A 13,905-nucleotide genomic window follows, 5' to 3' on the forward strand; every position below is an offset into this window, starting at 1 on the left:
CACAGCTTGTGGTAATGCCGGATCCTTAACCCACTGAGCAAGGTCAGGTATTGATCCCACATCCTCATGGACACTATTTTTTTTGTTGTTGTTGTTGTTTTTGTCTTTTTTGCCATTTCTTGGGCTGTTCCCGCGGCATGTGGAGGTTCCCAGGCTAGGGGTCGAATCGGAGCTGTAGCCACTGGCCTACGCCAGAGCCACAGCAACTCGGGATCTGAGCCGTGTCTGCAACCCACACCACAGCTTATGGCAACACCGGATCCTTAACCCACTAAGCAAAGGCAGGGCTCGAAACCACAACCTCATGGTTCCTAGTTGGATTCATTAACCACTGCACCACAACGGGAACTCCTCATGGACACTATTTTGGGTTCTTAACCCGCTAAGCCACAATTGGAACTCCAAAAATGCAAATTTCTTACTTAAGAAAGCAATAATGAACAAGAGTAGAGTTTTGAGAAGAGTAATCTTATGATTATAATAGATGATTTAGAAGTAGCATGGTGTAGTGGAAACCGTGAAATTCTGGTTCTGCCACTTAATAGCTGTGAGATGGAGCAAGAAACTTCTCTGATCTCAGGTTCTTCATGTGTAAAAATTTAGATGATACCATCTAATCATAGTGTTATTGGCAATAATAGGCACTAGATGTAAATGTCAGTTTGTTTTCCATCTTATGAAGTGTACTTAAGGCAGAAACAAAGAGGCACGAGACCAGCAGGGCAGTGTTTCTAGTAGCCCTGGCAGGATACGGTTTGCTTCAGTCAAAGTAGGATCTAAGTAAACTAATGATTGATCAAAGAATAAAAAGACATTTATTAATTCAAGAATCTGATTTGAGCCACAATCTTTAGTTCCTATTAATTGCAGAATCATATTGGGATTTTTGTTTGTTTGTTTGTCTTTTTGCCTTTTCTAGGGCCGCTCCCGTGGCATATGGAGGTTCCCAGGCTAGGGGTCGAATCAGAGCTGTAGCCACTGGCCTATGCCAGAGCCACAGCAATGCGGGATCTGAGCTGAGTCTGTAACCCACACCACAGCTCACGGCAGCGCCGGATCTTTAACCCACTGAGCAAGGGCAGGGATCGAACCCGCAACCTCATGGTTCCTAGTCGGATTCGTTAACCACTGCTCCATGACAGGAACTCCAGAATCATATTTGTTTTGATTGGAGGAATCATCCAGTAGCCTATCCCCTGATTATTGGATTGAGTAGTCTAGTATTCTAAATGCAGATAGTGACTAAGGAAGAGCAATGTTTGGACAATTAAAACATGACTTAATTATGTCTCAGTGGCTAACAAACCCCACTAGGAACCATGAGGATACAGGTTTGCTCTCTGGCCTCACTCAGTGGATTAAGGATCTGGCGTTGCCATGAGCTGTGGTGTAGGTCATAGATGCAGCTCAGATCCCACGTTGCTGTGGCTGTGGTGTAGGCCAGCAGCATAGCAGGTGCAGCCCTAAAAAAAAAGAAAAAAAAAAGCATGGTGTATATGTGTATGTGTGTGTGTTTCTCAACAAAATAAGATGCATAAATAATGTAAGATGCGTTCCCTGGCTTCCTTGCTGTGGAAGAAAGTCACTCTTAGCAAGTACATTTCTTTTGTCCTTGAAGTAGTAACATTCTTTTTATTCATAGTGACCTCTTCTATAGCACCATATTTCTCTGGTCCTATATCACTATGGTTGAATAATACTTTATGTTCCATGTTTATTTTTGTATTTATAGCAAGAACAGTATGAAAGTACCATCGGATTCAAACTTCCCAGTTACCGAGCAGCTAAGAAATTATGGAAAGTCTGTGTAGAGCATCACACGTTTTTCAGGTATTGTTCTCACTTAAGTATTTTTCAAGGATAATTTATTTATGCGTGCTTCTATTTTAAGCCTGCTATTGAAATTCCCTTCTTTGTATGCCAGGCAGTCTTTTATTTAGCTCAGGTGAGATAATATTAAGCAAGACACAATGAATCTAGTTCTCCTCCTTTGGGTTAAAAAACATTGCCAGGGCACTTTCCTGTGTAGAGAAGGAGGAAAGTGAGGAATAGGAACTTGTGTTTACTAGAGGCCTATGATTGCCCTAACCGGAGCTAAAACTAGTCCTTACTTCCACGTGGAATTCTCTAAGGAGTGCTTCATTGCCTTCTGTAGGACTTTGATACTAGAAGGTGAAGCTGAACGTTATCGTTATCTTGGTTCTAGTCAACCCCCTAAAGAGAAAACAGAAAATTTTTTTTTTGCTTTTTAGGGCCACATCCATGGTACACGGAGGTTCCCAGGCTAGGGTCAAGTCAGAGCTGTAGCTGCTGGCCTACACCACAACCACAGCAATGCAGGATCTGAGCCTCATCTGTAACCTACACCACAGCTCACAGCAATGCCGGATCCTTAACCCACTGGGCAAGGCCAGGGATTGAACCTGTGTCCTCATGGATACTAGTCAGATTCATTAACCACTGAGCCACAACGGAAACTCCAGAAAACTGTCTTTGAAGCCGGACTGTATCAGATAAACAGAAGGCAGAAGAAGGTTCCATCACCTTTGCTTTTTAAGAGGACACATAATTAACCCCTTTGTGTTACACAACGCCTTTGTGTTCATTTACCACGCATTTTCTGTATGCTTACCCTTCTGTATGCTTACCACAGTATAGGCACTGTGTTAGGCATTGGGAGTATACCACTAGATAGATCTCGTCCCTGTCCCGATAGAACATAAACTCTAGCAGACAAATAATTACTTGCTTTGAATGTTTAGCCAGCTAGTTGTTGTCTGTTTGTCCTTTTAAGAAAATTTCTTTATTATAGAAAATGCATGTGTAGCACAGTGAATAGTATAATGAACTCCCCTTGTACTTATCACCCAGCTTCAGTAATTATCACCCCAAGACCAATCTTATTTCATCTATATCTCCAGGTGCTCCTTTCTACTACTTCCAAGTTATTTTGAAGTGAATTCCATGGCATGTCATTCATAAATAAATTTGACTCTTTATGAATGGTTCCTAAGAGAGAGAACCATGATGTCTTTTTCTTCTGCTTGTATTTTCACATCATACTTAGCCCTAAAGAACAGTGGACGGAAAGGAAAGTCAGGGAAAATCATATCTCAATTCTCATTTCAGAATAAAACATGAGACTACACTTGATTTAAGGAATTTAATTATTGTCATTAAGATATTTCTTTATAGGAGGTTCCATCATGGCTCAGTGGTCAACGAACCCGACTAGCATTCATGAGGATGCATGTTCGATCCCTGGCCTTGCTCAGTGGGTTAGGGATAACGCCTTGCCATGAGCTGTGGTGTAGGTTGCAGACACGGCTCGGATCCCATGTTACAGAGCTATAGTCACCAGGCATAGGCTGGTGACTATAGCTCTGATTCGACCCCTACTCCGGGAACCTCCATATGCTGCAGGTGCAGCCCTAAAGAGTGGGGAAAGAAAAAAGAAGATATTTCTTTATGCTTTCATCATCATCTTTAAAATAAAACCAAGGAAACAGTTTTTAAAAAGAATAATAAGGAAGAGTAAGAAGAGTTATTTTGAATGTTTAGTATTTGTGGTGTAGATTTCAGTTGCAGCCAATATATTTACTTGCAGGACAGCATATTTAAATCTATTGTGTCAAAATAAGAGGGTATATTAACATGTAATGCTTCATTGCATAAAATAAATTATTTGCTGAGTTAAAATAAACTATCCCAAAGAGGAAAAAAAACGCTCTCTTTTTGGTAGTATTTGATGTAGCATTTTATGCTTTTATTCAGCAAACATTTATTGAGTGCCAGATTCATGCCAGGCACTATGCCAGAAGTGAAAACACAAAGATGAATAAGTTATAGTCGTATCCTTTACCCTTAGAGAGCTCACAGTCTCATAGTGGAGACGAGCACATAAACAGATTGCTTCAGTTTAGCATAGTAAATGCTATGACGGGAGAGAGTATAGGGTACTGTGTAGGGAGAAGATGGGGTTCCTGAGTTGAAAATACACCAAATAACCTATTAAATAAGTTACCAGGCATTGAGTTTGAGTGCATTTGATAAAATTATTATTCAAGGAGAGTGAAAAAGAGCTCTGGGCTTGAATTCCATTACTGCCCAACTTCTTTTTTCCTTTTTTTTTTTTTGAAATTTTATTGAAGTATAGTTGATTTACAAGGTGGCGATAATTTCTGCTATACAACAAAGTGATTCAGTTATACATATACACACATCCATTCTCTTTCAGATTCTTTTCCCACATAGATTATCACAGAATATTGGTAGAGTTCTCTGTGCTAGTCACCATTGGCCAATCATTCCATGTACCTCAGCGTGTATATGCCGATCCCAAACCACCAGTCCACCCCCCCCAACCTGTCCCCTTTGGAAATCATAAGTTTTTCAAAGTCTGTGAGTCTGGTCTGTTTCTGTTCTGCAAATAAGTTCATTTGTATCCCTTTTTTAGATTGCACATATAAATGATATCTCCAACTTCTTAATAGCTGTGTGACCTTAAGCAAATAGCTTTTTTAAGGTTCAATTTCTTTTCTCTATAATATGATGAAAATATTACAGGGATATAGAGAAAATATTGCAGTGCTATAAAAGCATTTTGAAAACCGTAAGACCCTACCTGTAGAGATAAAAGATGGTATTATTGATATATACCACAAATAAATTGTACATGTTGCTTTGAGAAGTGACATAGAATGAAAATAATGATTGCTTGATTGGAAATTTGTCTTAGTAACTATAAGGTAACTATCGAATTATGAAACTTCTTAATTCTTGATTTTTGGCTTTAATCTCACAGTCTCACTAGGGTGAGATGGCATATATAATATATGATTATTATGTTTTTTCCCCCCAGACTGACATCTACAGACACCATTCCTAAAAGCAAATTTCTCGCCCTGGGATCCAAATTTCGATACAGTGGCCGAACTCAGGCTCAGACCAGGCAAGCTAGTGCTTTGATTGACAGGCCTGCCCCACACTTTGAGCGCACAGCAAGCAAACGGGCATCCAGAAGCCTTGATGGAGGTTTGTACGGAATAATTATGATTTCTCATCATCCTAACTCTTTAGAGAGAGATAAAGGAAATACAGTTATCAGATGTGAGCGGGCGCGTTCAAAGGAAGTACAGTTATTTAGAAGAGAACCAAATTAAAGAATCTCAGTGGTAACATGAAATGGATCTCAGCAGTTGTCTCAGTGGAATCGTCTTAGGAAAAGGAGAACAGAGATTCAGAGTAGTGACTACATTAAGGTTCCACTGCAAGGTAGTGGTGAATTGAACACTACTAGAATTAGAATAAGATTCACTCTCAGAGTTCCCATTGTGGCTCAGTTTGTTAAGAACCCAACTGGTATCCATGAAGATGCGGGTTCAATCCTTGGCCTTGCTCAGTGGGTTAAGGATCCAGCATTGCCAGTGTTGCTGCATGCAGCTCAGATATGGTGTTGCTGTGGCTGTGGTATAACAGGCCTCAGCTGCAGCTCTGATTCAACCCCTAGTCTAGGAACTTCATGTGCCACAAGTGCGGCCCTAAAAAGGAAAAAAAAAAAAAAAAAGGATTCAGGCTCTCAACCACAGGGCAAAAACCTGTTGTAGTATACTGAACTAAAGCCTCTCTTGAAGGTTTTTGTTTCTGTTTTTGTTTTGGCATTTTAGGGCCTCACTCTCAGCATATGGAAGTTTCCCAGGCTAGGGATCTAATAGAAGCTGTAGCTTCCAACCTATGCCACAGCCACAGCAACGCCAGATCTGAGCCACGTCTGTGACCTACAGCACAGCTCATGGCAACACCAGATCTGGAACCTACTGAGTGAGGCTAGGGATTGAACTCATGTCCTCATGAGTACTAGTTAGGTTCATTACAGCTGAGCCACAATGGGAACTCCCTCTTGAATGTTTTTAAATAGTTATTTTTCAAATAGAAAAGAGGGAAAGTATCTGCCTCCCTAGAACAATCATTGAGAAGGCTTAGATAATGTGCCATGTGTCAATTATAGACAGAAAAAAAAAAAAAAAAAACCCAGCCCTATTATTGGAGTCTCCAGATTTTGTTTAAATAAAAGAGGGAGCAAATAAATAAGTTTCATGATTGGGTATACTGACAGAAGCTCTCTCTCATTTTTTCTAAGTTTAGTCTCAAGAATTGGAGAGCATTACTGAAATGAAGTAATAAGCCATATTCAGTTCTTTATACCACTAAAAAAAGGTGGCTAATAAAAGTTCAGAGGGCATAACCAAAACAGAGTATTGCTGCTTGCAGCTCTATGCTATCAACTGTAAAAGCAAGGTACATGTTACAGTAGCTAAAGGTTTGGGTTCTGGAATCAGACCTGGTTCCAATCTCTAGCCACTGCATTTATGATCTGTCTTCTTGGGCAAGTTACTTAATCTATCTCTAGCTCGGTTTTCTCATTCATGGTAAGCTTGAGGTATGGTCACTCAATCCTCATGTTTGCCATATTCTTATAACATTAGTCATCTCCTCCTTGTCCAATAAATCACCCTATCTCCAGTTTACCTTAGTTTGGAGGAGCTATTATTCTTAATATTTTGTATCTGTTTTTCAGTGAGAAAACTGAGGTTAGAAAGTTTAATGAGCAGTTTGTTCAAGATCTTACAGGTAGTAAGTGCCAAAGCTTGAATGAAAACTCATGTCTGTCTGATACCACATCCCATGGCTCTTTCCACTAAATTAGATATTATGCCGCTAGATCTTTTCTTTCTGAGAACAGAAATAACCAACGATTCAAGGATTAATGAGCTTTGGAATCTTGAACAAATGAGACAGCTTTACTTTCTATTACTTGTAGAAATCACATTTGATTTAAAGACATTTCTATTACTTGTAAAAATCACATCTTGACTGTCTTTTCCAGCTGTAGAATCCTCACAGTTCAATACAAGATTTCAAAAAACCTTGATGTCTCTGTCTATTGATGAATATTGGCTAGTTCTTATTAAATTATGCACTATGTTGCTAGGGGGGAAATCTCCAAAAATTTGTCTTGAAATGTTGTAGTAATGTTTGAGTTTCCAAAACTAAAAAGCATATAAGATAATTGTGAAGGAAGACAGAGATGGCTTTACCATTAGTAAATGGTAAATGTAATGGTAATAAATGATTTTTGAAATCATTCATTCCATCCATCTTATTTTATAGAAGTGGAACCCGAACCCTAAAAAAGTAATTTATCCAAAGTTAACCTAGTTTGGCAGTGCGGACTTTGGACAGAATCTACATTTTCTGGTATCTAGATCCCTTTTTTCCTTTTTTCCTTGGCATATTCTATGATGCCTTCTTCCTGTCCTTACAGTTTGAGAACTTTTTAAAGGTGCATGATCTTAACTGGTTTTGGTCTTGATGATTACCACAGTACTTGCTGCATTTCTTAATAAATAAATGTTGAAAATAAGATGATCATTTTTTTGTATTTAGTTGAATGTGAGCAGAACTTTTATGTTCTATACTTTCTATATAATATTTTAAGTGTGTCAGAAGTTCTTTTGTCTTTTTTTTTTTTTTTTTTTGGTCTTTTTAGGGCTGTACCTGCAGCACTTGGAGGTTCCCAGGCTAGGGGTCTAATCAGAGCTGTTGCTGCTGGCCTAGGCCACAGCCACAGCCACGCCAGATCTGAGCCGTGTCTGCGACCTACACCACAGCTTACAGCAACATTGGATCCTTAACCCACTGAGCAAGGCCAGGGATCGAATCCGCAACCTCATGGTTCCTAGTCGGATTTGTTCCTGTTGCACCACGACAGGAACTCCCAGAATTTCTTTCTTTCTTTTTTTTTTTTTTTTTTTTTTTTTGTCTTTTTGTCTTTTTGCCTTTTCTAGGGCTGCTTCCACGGCACAGGGAGGTTCCCAGGCTAGGGGTCTAATCAGAACCGTTGCCACCGGCCTACAGCAGAGCCACAGCAACTCGGGATCCAAGCCACGTCTGCAATCTACACAACAGCTCACTGCAATGCTGGATCCTTAAGCCCCTGAGCAGGGCCAGGGATCAAACCCACAACCTCATGGTTCCTAGTCGGATTCGTTAACCACTGCGCCACGATGGGAACTCCCCAGAATTTCTTATTACAACTCTTGTCCCTCTTTTTAATTTTCTCAATGTGGGAGGAAAGTTTTTTTTTTAATCAAATCTTTACTCAAATCCTGATGGCTAATGAACTTGAGTACCTTTTCCTAGTTTATAGGCCATTTTCATATATTATTTCCAAAGTGCCTATTCAGATATTTTGCTCATATTTTTATTGGGTTGTCTGTCTTATTAACTTGTGGGAATTCTTTATATATTCTTGTCCCACTCTCAGTCTCAGAAAGAACGCATCAGTATTTCATCATTAAGTGTGATGTTTGCTCTGAGTTGTATGTAGCTACCTCTTATCAGATAAGGAAACTTGAAAGAGTTTTTATCATGAATGAATGGTGACTTTCATCAAATGCTTTTCACTTCATTGGTTGATATAATAATATGATTTTCCTCTTTTTTTATGTTACATAGTGGATTACATTGATTGACTTTCCAATGTTAAGCCTTCTTGGCATTCTTGGAGTAAACTCAGTTTGCTCATAATATGCTTTTCTTATGTCATTTTAGGCCTTTTGCAATGATTTTCACAGGAGAGCTAGTCCTGTAATTTCCCTTTTTTGTAACATTGTTGTCAGGTCTTAGTATCAAGTTTACATTGGCTTTATAAAATAAGTTGAGAAGGATTCCCTCTTTTTTCTGTTTTCTGGAAGAGTTTGTGTAAGATTGGTATTATTTTTTCCTTAATGTTTGGAAGAACTCACCTATAAAGCCAACTGGTTCTAAAGATCCCCTTATGGGAGGGTTCTTTACTTACAGATTCAATGTCTTTATTAGAAAGGACCATTAAGATGTTCTAGGAGTTCCCTGGTGGCTCAGCAGATTAAGAATCTGGTGTTGCACTGCTGTGGCTCTGGTGGCTACTGTGCTGCAGGCTCAATCCCTGGCCTGGGAACTTCCACATGCAGAGGAAGTGGCCAAAAAAAAATGTTCTAGGTCTTGTTTCAGTTTTGATAGTTGCGTTTTTCTAGGAAGTGTCCATTCCATCTAAATTTTCAAATTTATTGTATATGTTTTAATATCTCTAAGATCTATAGCAATGTCCCCTTTTTTTGTGGCCAAACCTGCAGCATATGGAAGTTCTGGGGCCAGGGATTGAATCTGAGTCATAGCTGTGACCTACCACACAGCTGTAACAACACCAGATCCTTTTAACCCACTGCCAGGCTGGGGATCGAACCTGTGCCTCTGAAGCAGCCCTAGCCTCTGAAGCAATCCTGCAGTCGGATTCTTAACTCACTGCACCACAGTGGGAACTCCATCATCCTTTTTTTTGGGGGGGGGTGACAAATCTTTTATTAATCTTTCCAAAGAACCAACTTTGGGTTTTGTTGTCTTCCTGTTATATATTTTTAATTTATGCAAGCCAGTATCTTTACTTTCTTTTTGCTTTTATTGAGCTGTTCTTTTTCTAATTTCCTGAAAGTATACCCATTGATGTTTATTATTTCTTACAACCTAACTTTAGAATTTAAGTGACTTGCTTAAGGTCACATAGTGACAACTAAAAGTAGCATCTAGAACTGTTCTTCCCATGCCATGTTTTTAACTCTTCACTATGATGCCTTCTTTTTTCGTAGAAAAGAGAGAATAAAAGATGTCAATAGCAAGTATTTATTGAGCATTAGTATGTTCCAGGCACTGTCCTAAACATTTTACATATATTTTCTTTTAAGCATCTGATTTGCATATAAACGGAGTAGGACAAATTTTTCTGTTTTCAAGTATCTTCTTTTTCTCTGTGTGCTGTCCTCAGTATAAGAACTGGAAACATGTCTATGGAAACTATTTTCTTCTCCTTTTCCTACATCCTTTTCTGTTCTTAATAAAGACACTTTCCCCTATTAGGCCTCCCTCTTTTTATGGGTTTTTTTTTGTTGTTGTTTTTTTTTTCAAATTAATGTATAGCCTCTAAGCTAGAGATAGTGTATTAAGAAAATTTTTCATAAGAATTGCTGGAGTTCCCATGGTGGCTTAATGGTAACAAACCCAGCTAGTATCCACGAGGACTAGATCCCTGGCCTCACTCAGTGGGTTAAGGATCTGGCATTGCCGTGAACTGTGGTGTAGGTCACAGATGCAGCTCGGATCTGGCATTGCTGTGGTGTAGGTGGGCAGCTGTAGCTCCGATACGTCCCCTAGCCTGGGAACCTCCATATACTGTGGGTGTGGCCCTAAAAAGACAAGAAAGAAAGAGAAAAGGAGGGAGGAAGGGGAAAAGGAGGAAAGAAAGAAAGAAATTGCTTTATAAGAGGCCTTATTTTAATGAACATTCCCTTTCTCTTTTGTTATATCTGGTGTTCAGAGCATCTGCTCCACCAACTGAAGAATTAAAACTGGTTCAGATTGCAGTTTGTAAGATAGAGTGGGAAGTTACAGGATAAGCTAATGATGACAAGGATTTTTCAGCTTGTATTTTTGTTGCACTTTTTGCTTTTGAAACCATTTTCATATATTACTATTTGGTACCAACAACCTAGTGGACAAGAAGCATTTAGGAATTCTTGTTTTACTCATGAGGAAACTAGGGCACAAAAAAAGTTATGTAACTTCCTAGCGTCACATGATCAAGCTGTTCATTCTTCCATTGAGTAGTTGCAGTGATTCTTGCCGGGGGGATACATCTGTATCATATATGGAGTTTTAAAACAAAACAGGGAGTTCCAGTCGTGGCACAGTGGTTAATGAATCCGACTAGGAACCATGAGGTTGCGGGTTCGATCCCTGCCCTTGCTCAGTGGGTTAACGATCTGACGTTGCCGTGAGCACTGGTGTAGGTCGCAGACGCGACTCAGATCCCGTGTTGCTGTGGCTCTGGTGTAGGCTGGCGGCTACAGCTCCAATTAGACCCCTAGCCTGGGAACCTCCCATATGCCATGAGAGCGGCCCAAGAAATGGCAAAAAGACAAAAAAAATAAATAAATAAAATAAAACAAAACAAATTCCAAGCCTCATTCTTAGATACCACATCTGTCTGTGGTAAAACTAAGCATCAGCTTGATTTTTCGTTTGTTTGTTTTTCGGCATCCGCAGATAAATCATGTGGGCCCTCTGATGATGGAACCACTGATCCATCGCATACACATTGTATCCACACCATCCTAGCAGAAATTTAGCTAGTAGATAACAAAGCCAGAACTAGAATTTGACTCCTTTTACTCAATATGATGGCTTTGAATTTTATGGGGTTTTTTAGGGCCGCCTCCATGGCATGTGGAAATTCCCAAGCTAGGTGTCAAATCAGAGCTACAGCTGCTGGCCTACGCCGCAGCCACAGCAACACCAGATCCGAGCCGCATGTGCAACCTACACCACAGCTCATGGCAACGCTGGGTCCTTAACCCACTGAGCAAGGCCAGGGATTGAACCCACATTCTTGTTACTAGTTGGGTTCCTTTCCACTGAGCCACCATGGAAACTCCAAGTTTTATTCTTCACTACTTTAATATATAACTAAGTTTCTGTTGTCAGATAAGAGCAGTGTAATACTGGAGTTAATGGGTCTACAAAATAAGTAATGGTCTGCAACTAGCAGTCTTCTTTATCTAGACCTTCAGAAATGGAGAATAATTGAATTTTTAAAAGTTAAATGTTCTCTATCTATGCATCAAAATCTTTTAGTAGCTAATAAATGAATTCATAAAACTGAAAAGCGAAAACATCCAAAGAAGTAATCACTACCTCCAACACTGAATATACTAAAAAGCATTGAATTATACAGTCTACATGGGTGAATTTTATGGTATGTGACATCTCAGTAGAGCTGTTTAAAAAGACAACAGCCAGGGAGTTCTCTTGTGGCATAGGGATTAAGTATCTGGCTTTGTCACTACAGCGGCTCAGGTCGCTGCTGTGGCACAGGTTCAGTCCCTGGCCCAGGAACTTCCACATGCCATGACTGTGGCCAAAAAAAGAGAGACAACAACCACAGTCACTACCACGATTTTTTATTGTGATCCATAACTTTTGTTGCCGCCTTGTGGAGAAAAAGAAAGACGTTGCCTTTCTCCAAAGCTCCTAGGTGCTATCTTTCACTTGAATTACATATCAATATGTGCATAATTAGTTTTTTCCCAACATACTATTGAAATTATGTTAACCCATAACCAAAAAAATTACAAGACTTAGGTATGACATTAAAAGTTAGTAATATTTAGGATTTATAGGGTATTTTTATATCCATGGAGTATGCCTTCCTCAACTGTCCTATAGAGTTAATATCTCCCACTTTTTACAGATGATACAACTTTCTGCCTCTGTTTCTGACTGCCAGTTTCCACACTTATACCTACTTTTCCACATATAGTACAGATTGCCAGAGCTAGGAACGCTGAAGACTTAAATCATTTGGCTCTGCAATATTAGTATTGGATGAAAACCAAATGCAAGTGGCAAAATAACACATGGTGAAAGCATGGGCTATGTTTCTCTGATGCCAGGCAGAGTTGAATTAATTCCTTGAGAGGAGGTGTGAATACACATGTATAATGATACTTGAACACAACTGTGAGCAAAATATTTTGTCACATTCCCCTGTGTTGTTAGATTTGGTCTGCCATCTGCCATTCTTGCATTGACTGGCTTAGAGCACCCATGAGTAGCAGGGGCTTCCAAGAGGCTACAGAATTTTCATTAAAAGATGAAGGAGATTCTCGTGTCCTGCTGTTTTTCCTCTGTATCCTCTGCAGAGTGATTTCTTTCCCTGAAGATCATTACAGAACATTGAGCATTTCTTTCTTGGTGTTGTATATATGAAGTAGTTATGAATTTCAATTTTTTTTTTTTTGTCTTTTTTGTCTTTTGTCTTTTTTTGTTGTTGTTGTTGCTATTTCTTGGGCCGCTCCCGCGGCATATGGAAGTTCCCAGGCTAGGGGTCAAATCGGAGCTGTAGCCACCTGCCTACGCCAGAGCCACAGCAACACGGGATCTGAGCCGCATCTGCAACCTACACCACAGCTCACGGCAACACCGGATCGTTAACCCACTGAGCAAGGGCAGGGACCGAACCCGCAACCTCATGGTTCCTAGTCGGATTCGTTAACCACTGCGGCACGACGGGAACTCCTGAACTTCAATTTTTTAAATCTGTTCTGATTCATAGAATTCCTTTGTTTTACCTAATCCTTACTGCTTATAAATCTCAGTTTATCAGGAAAAGTTAAGTTCAGTATACTCAGTTTAAGATGGAAGGAAAGTGTGCAATAAAAATTATAAAGATTTCAATGTAAAATAATTAAAATTTAAAAGTCTCAGCCCATGAAGGGGTAATGAACTGTTATCAGAAATAGTAAATCATGGGGAAACACACGACATTCCTAGACACTGCCATATAAGTAAGGGTTTTTACTACAAAATATAATGACTGTTTTCTTTTAGTTCCTGAAAGAATGAAGATAAAAAATCGTAAAAAGAGTATGAGTGATTGTTTTTATTTTTTTTTTTTTTGTCTTTTTTTTTTTTTTGCAATTTCTTGGGCCGCTCCCGTGGCATATGGTGGTTTCCAGGCTAAGGGTCTAATCGGAGCTGTAGCCACCAGCCTACACCAGAGCCACAGCAACGTGGGATCCAAGCCGCGTCTGCGACCTACACCACAGCTCACGGCAACGCGGGATCCTTAACCCACTGAGCAAGGCCAGGGACCAAACCCACAACCTCATGGTTCCTAGTCGGATTCATTAACCACTGCGCCACGACGGGAACTCCTGAGTGATTGTTTTTAAGTGAGTGATCTGAAACTTAGATGCCCAATAGTCCAAATCAAAACAACTATTAAGTGTGAAAAGATCAAGCTTTTGCCATAAG

The 13,905-nt window shown here is 39.7% G+C and overlaps 1 protein-coding gene across 48 annotated transcripts in view; it reads left to right on the forward strand.

Annotated features, from left to right (window-relative positions):
* EPB41 (erythrocyte membrane protein band 4.1) overlaps window positions 1-13,905 on the forward strand; it is a 186,985-nt gene that overhangs the window by 118,247 nt on the left and 54,833 nt on the right. For all 48 annotated transcript variants that reach the window (XM_021095691.1, XM_021095693.1, XM_021095713.1 and 45 more), the window contains exons 10-11: window positions 1,733-1,830; window positions 4,862-5,034. In XM_021095691.1, the coding sequence (XP_020951350.1) occupies window positions 1,733-1,830; window positions 4,862-5,034 (271 nt within the window). The remainder of the gene's footprint in view (window positions 1-1,732; window positions 1,831-4,861; window positions 5,035-13,905) is intronic.

This window comes from Sus scrofa, chromosome 6, assembly GCF_000003025.6.
Source record: "Sus scrofa isolate TJ Tabasco breed Duroc chromosome 6, Sscrofa11.1, whole genome shotgun sequence".
Lineage (NCBI taxonomy): Eukaryota > Metazoa > Chordata > Mammalia > Artiodactyla > Suidae > Sus > Sus scrofa.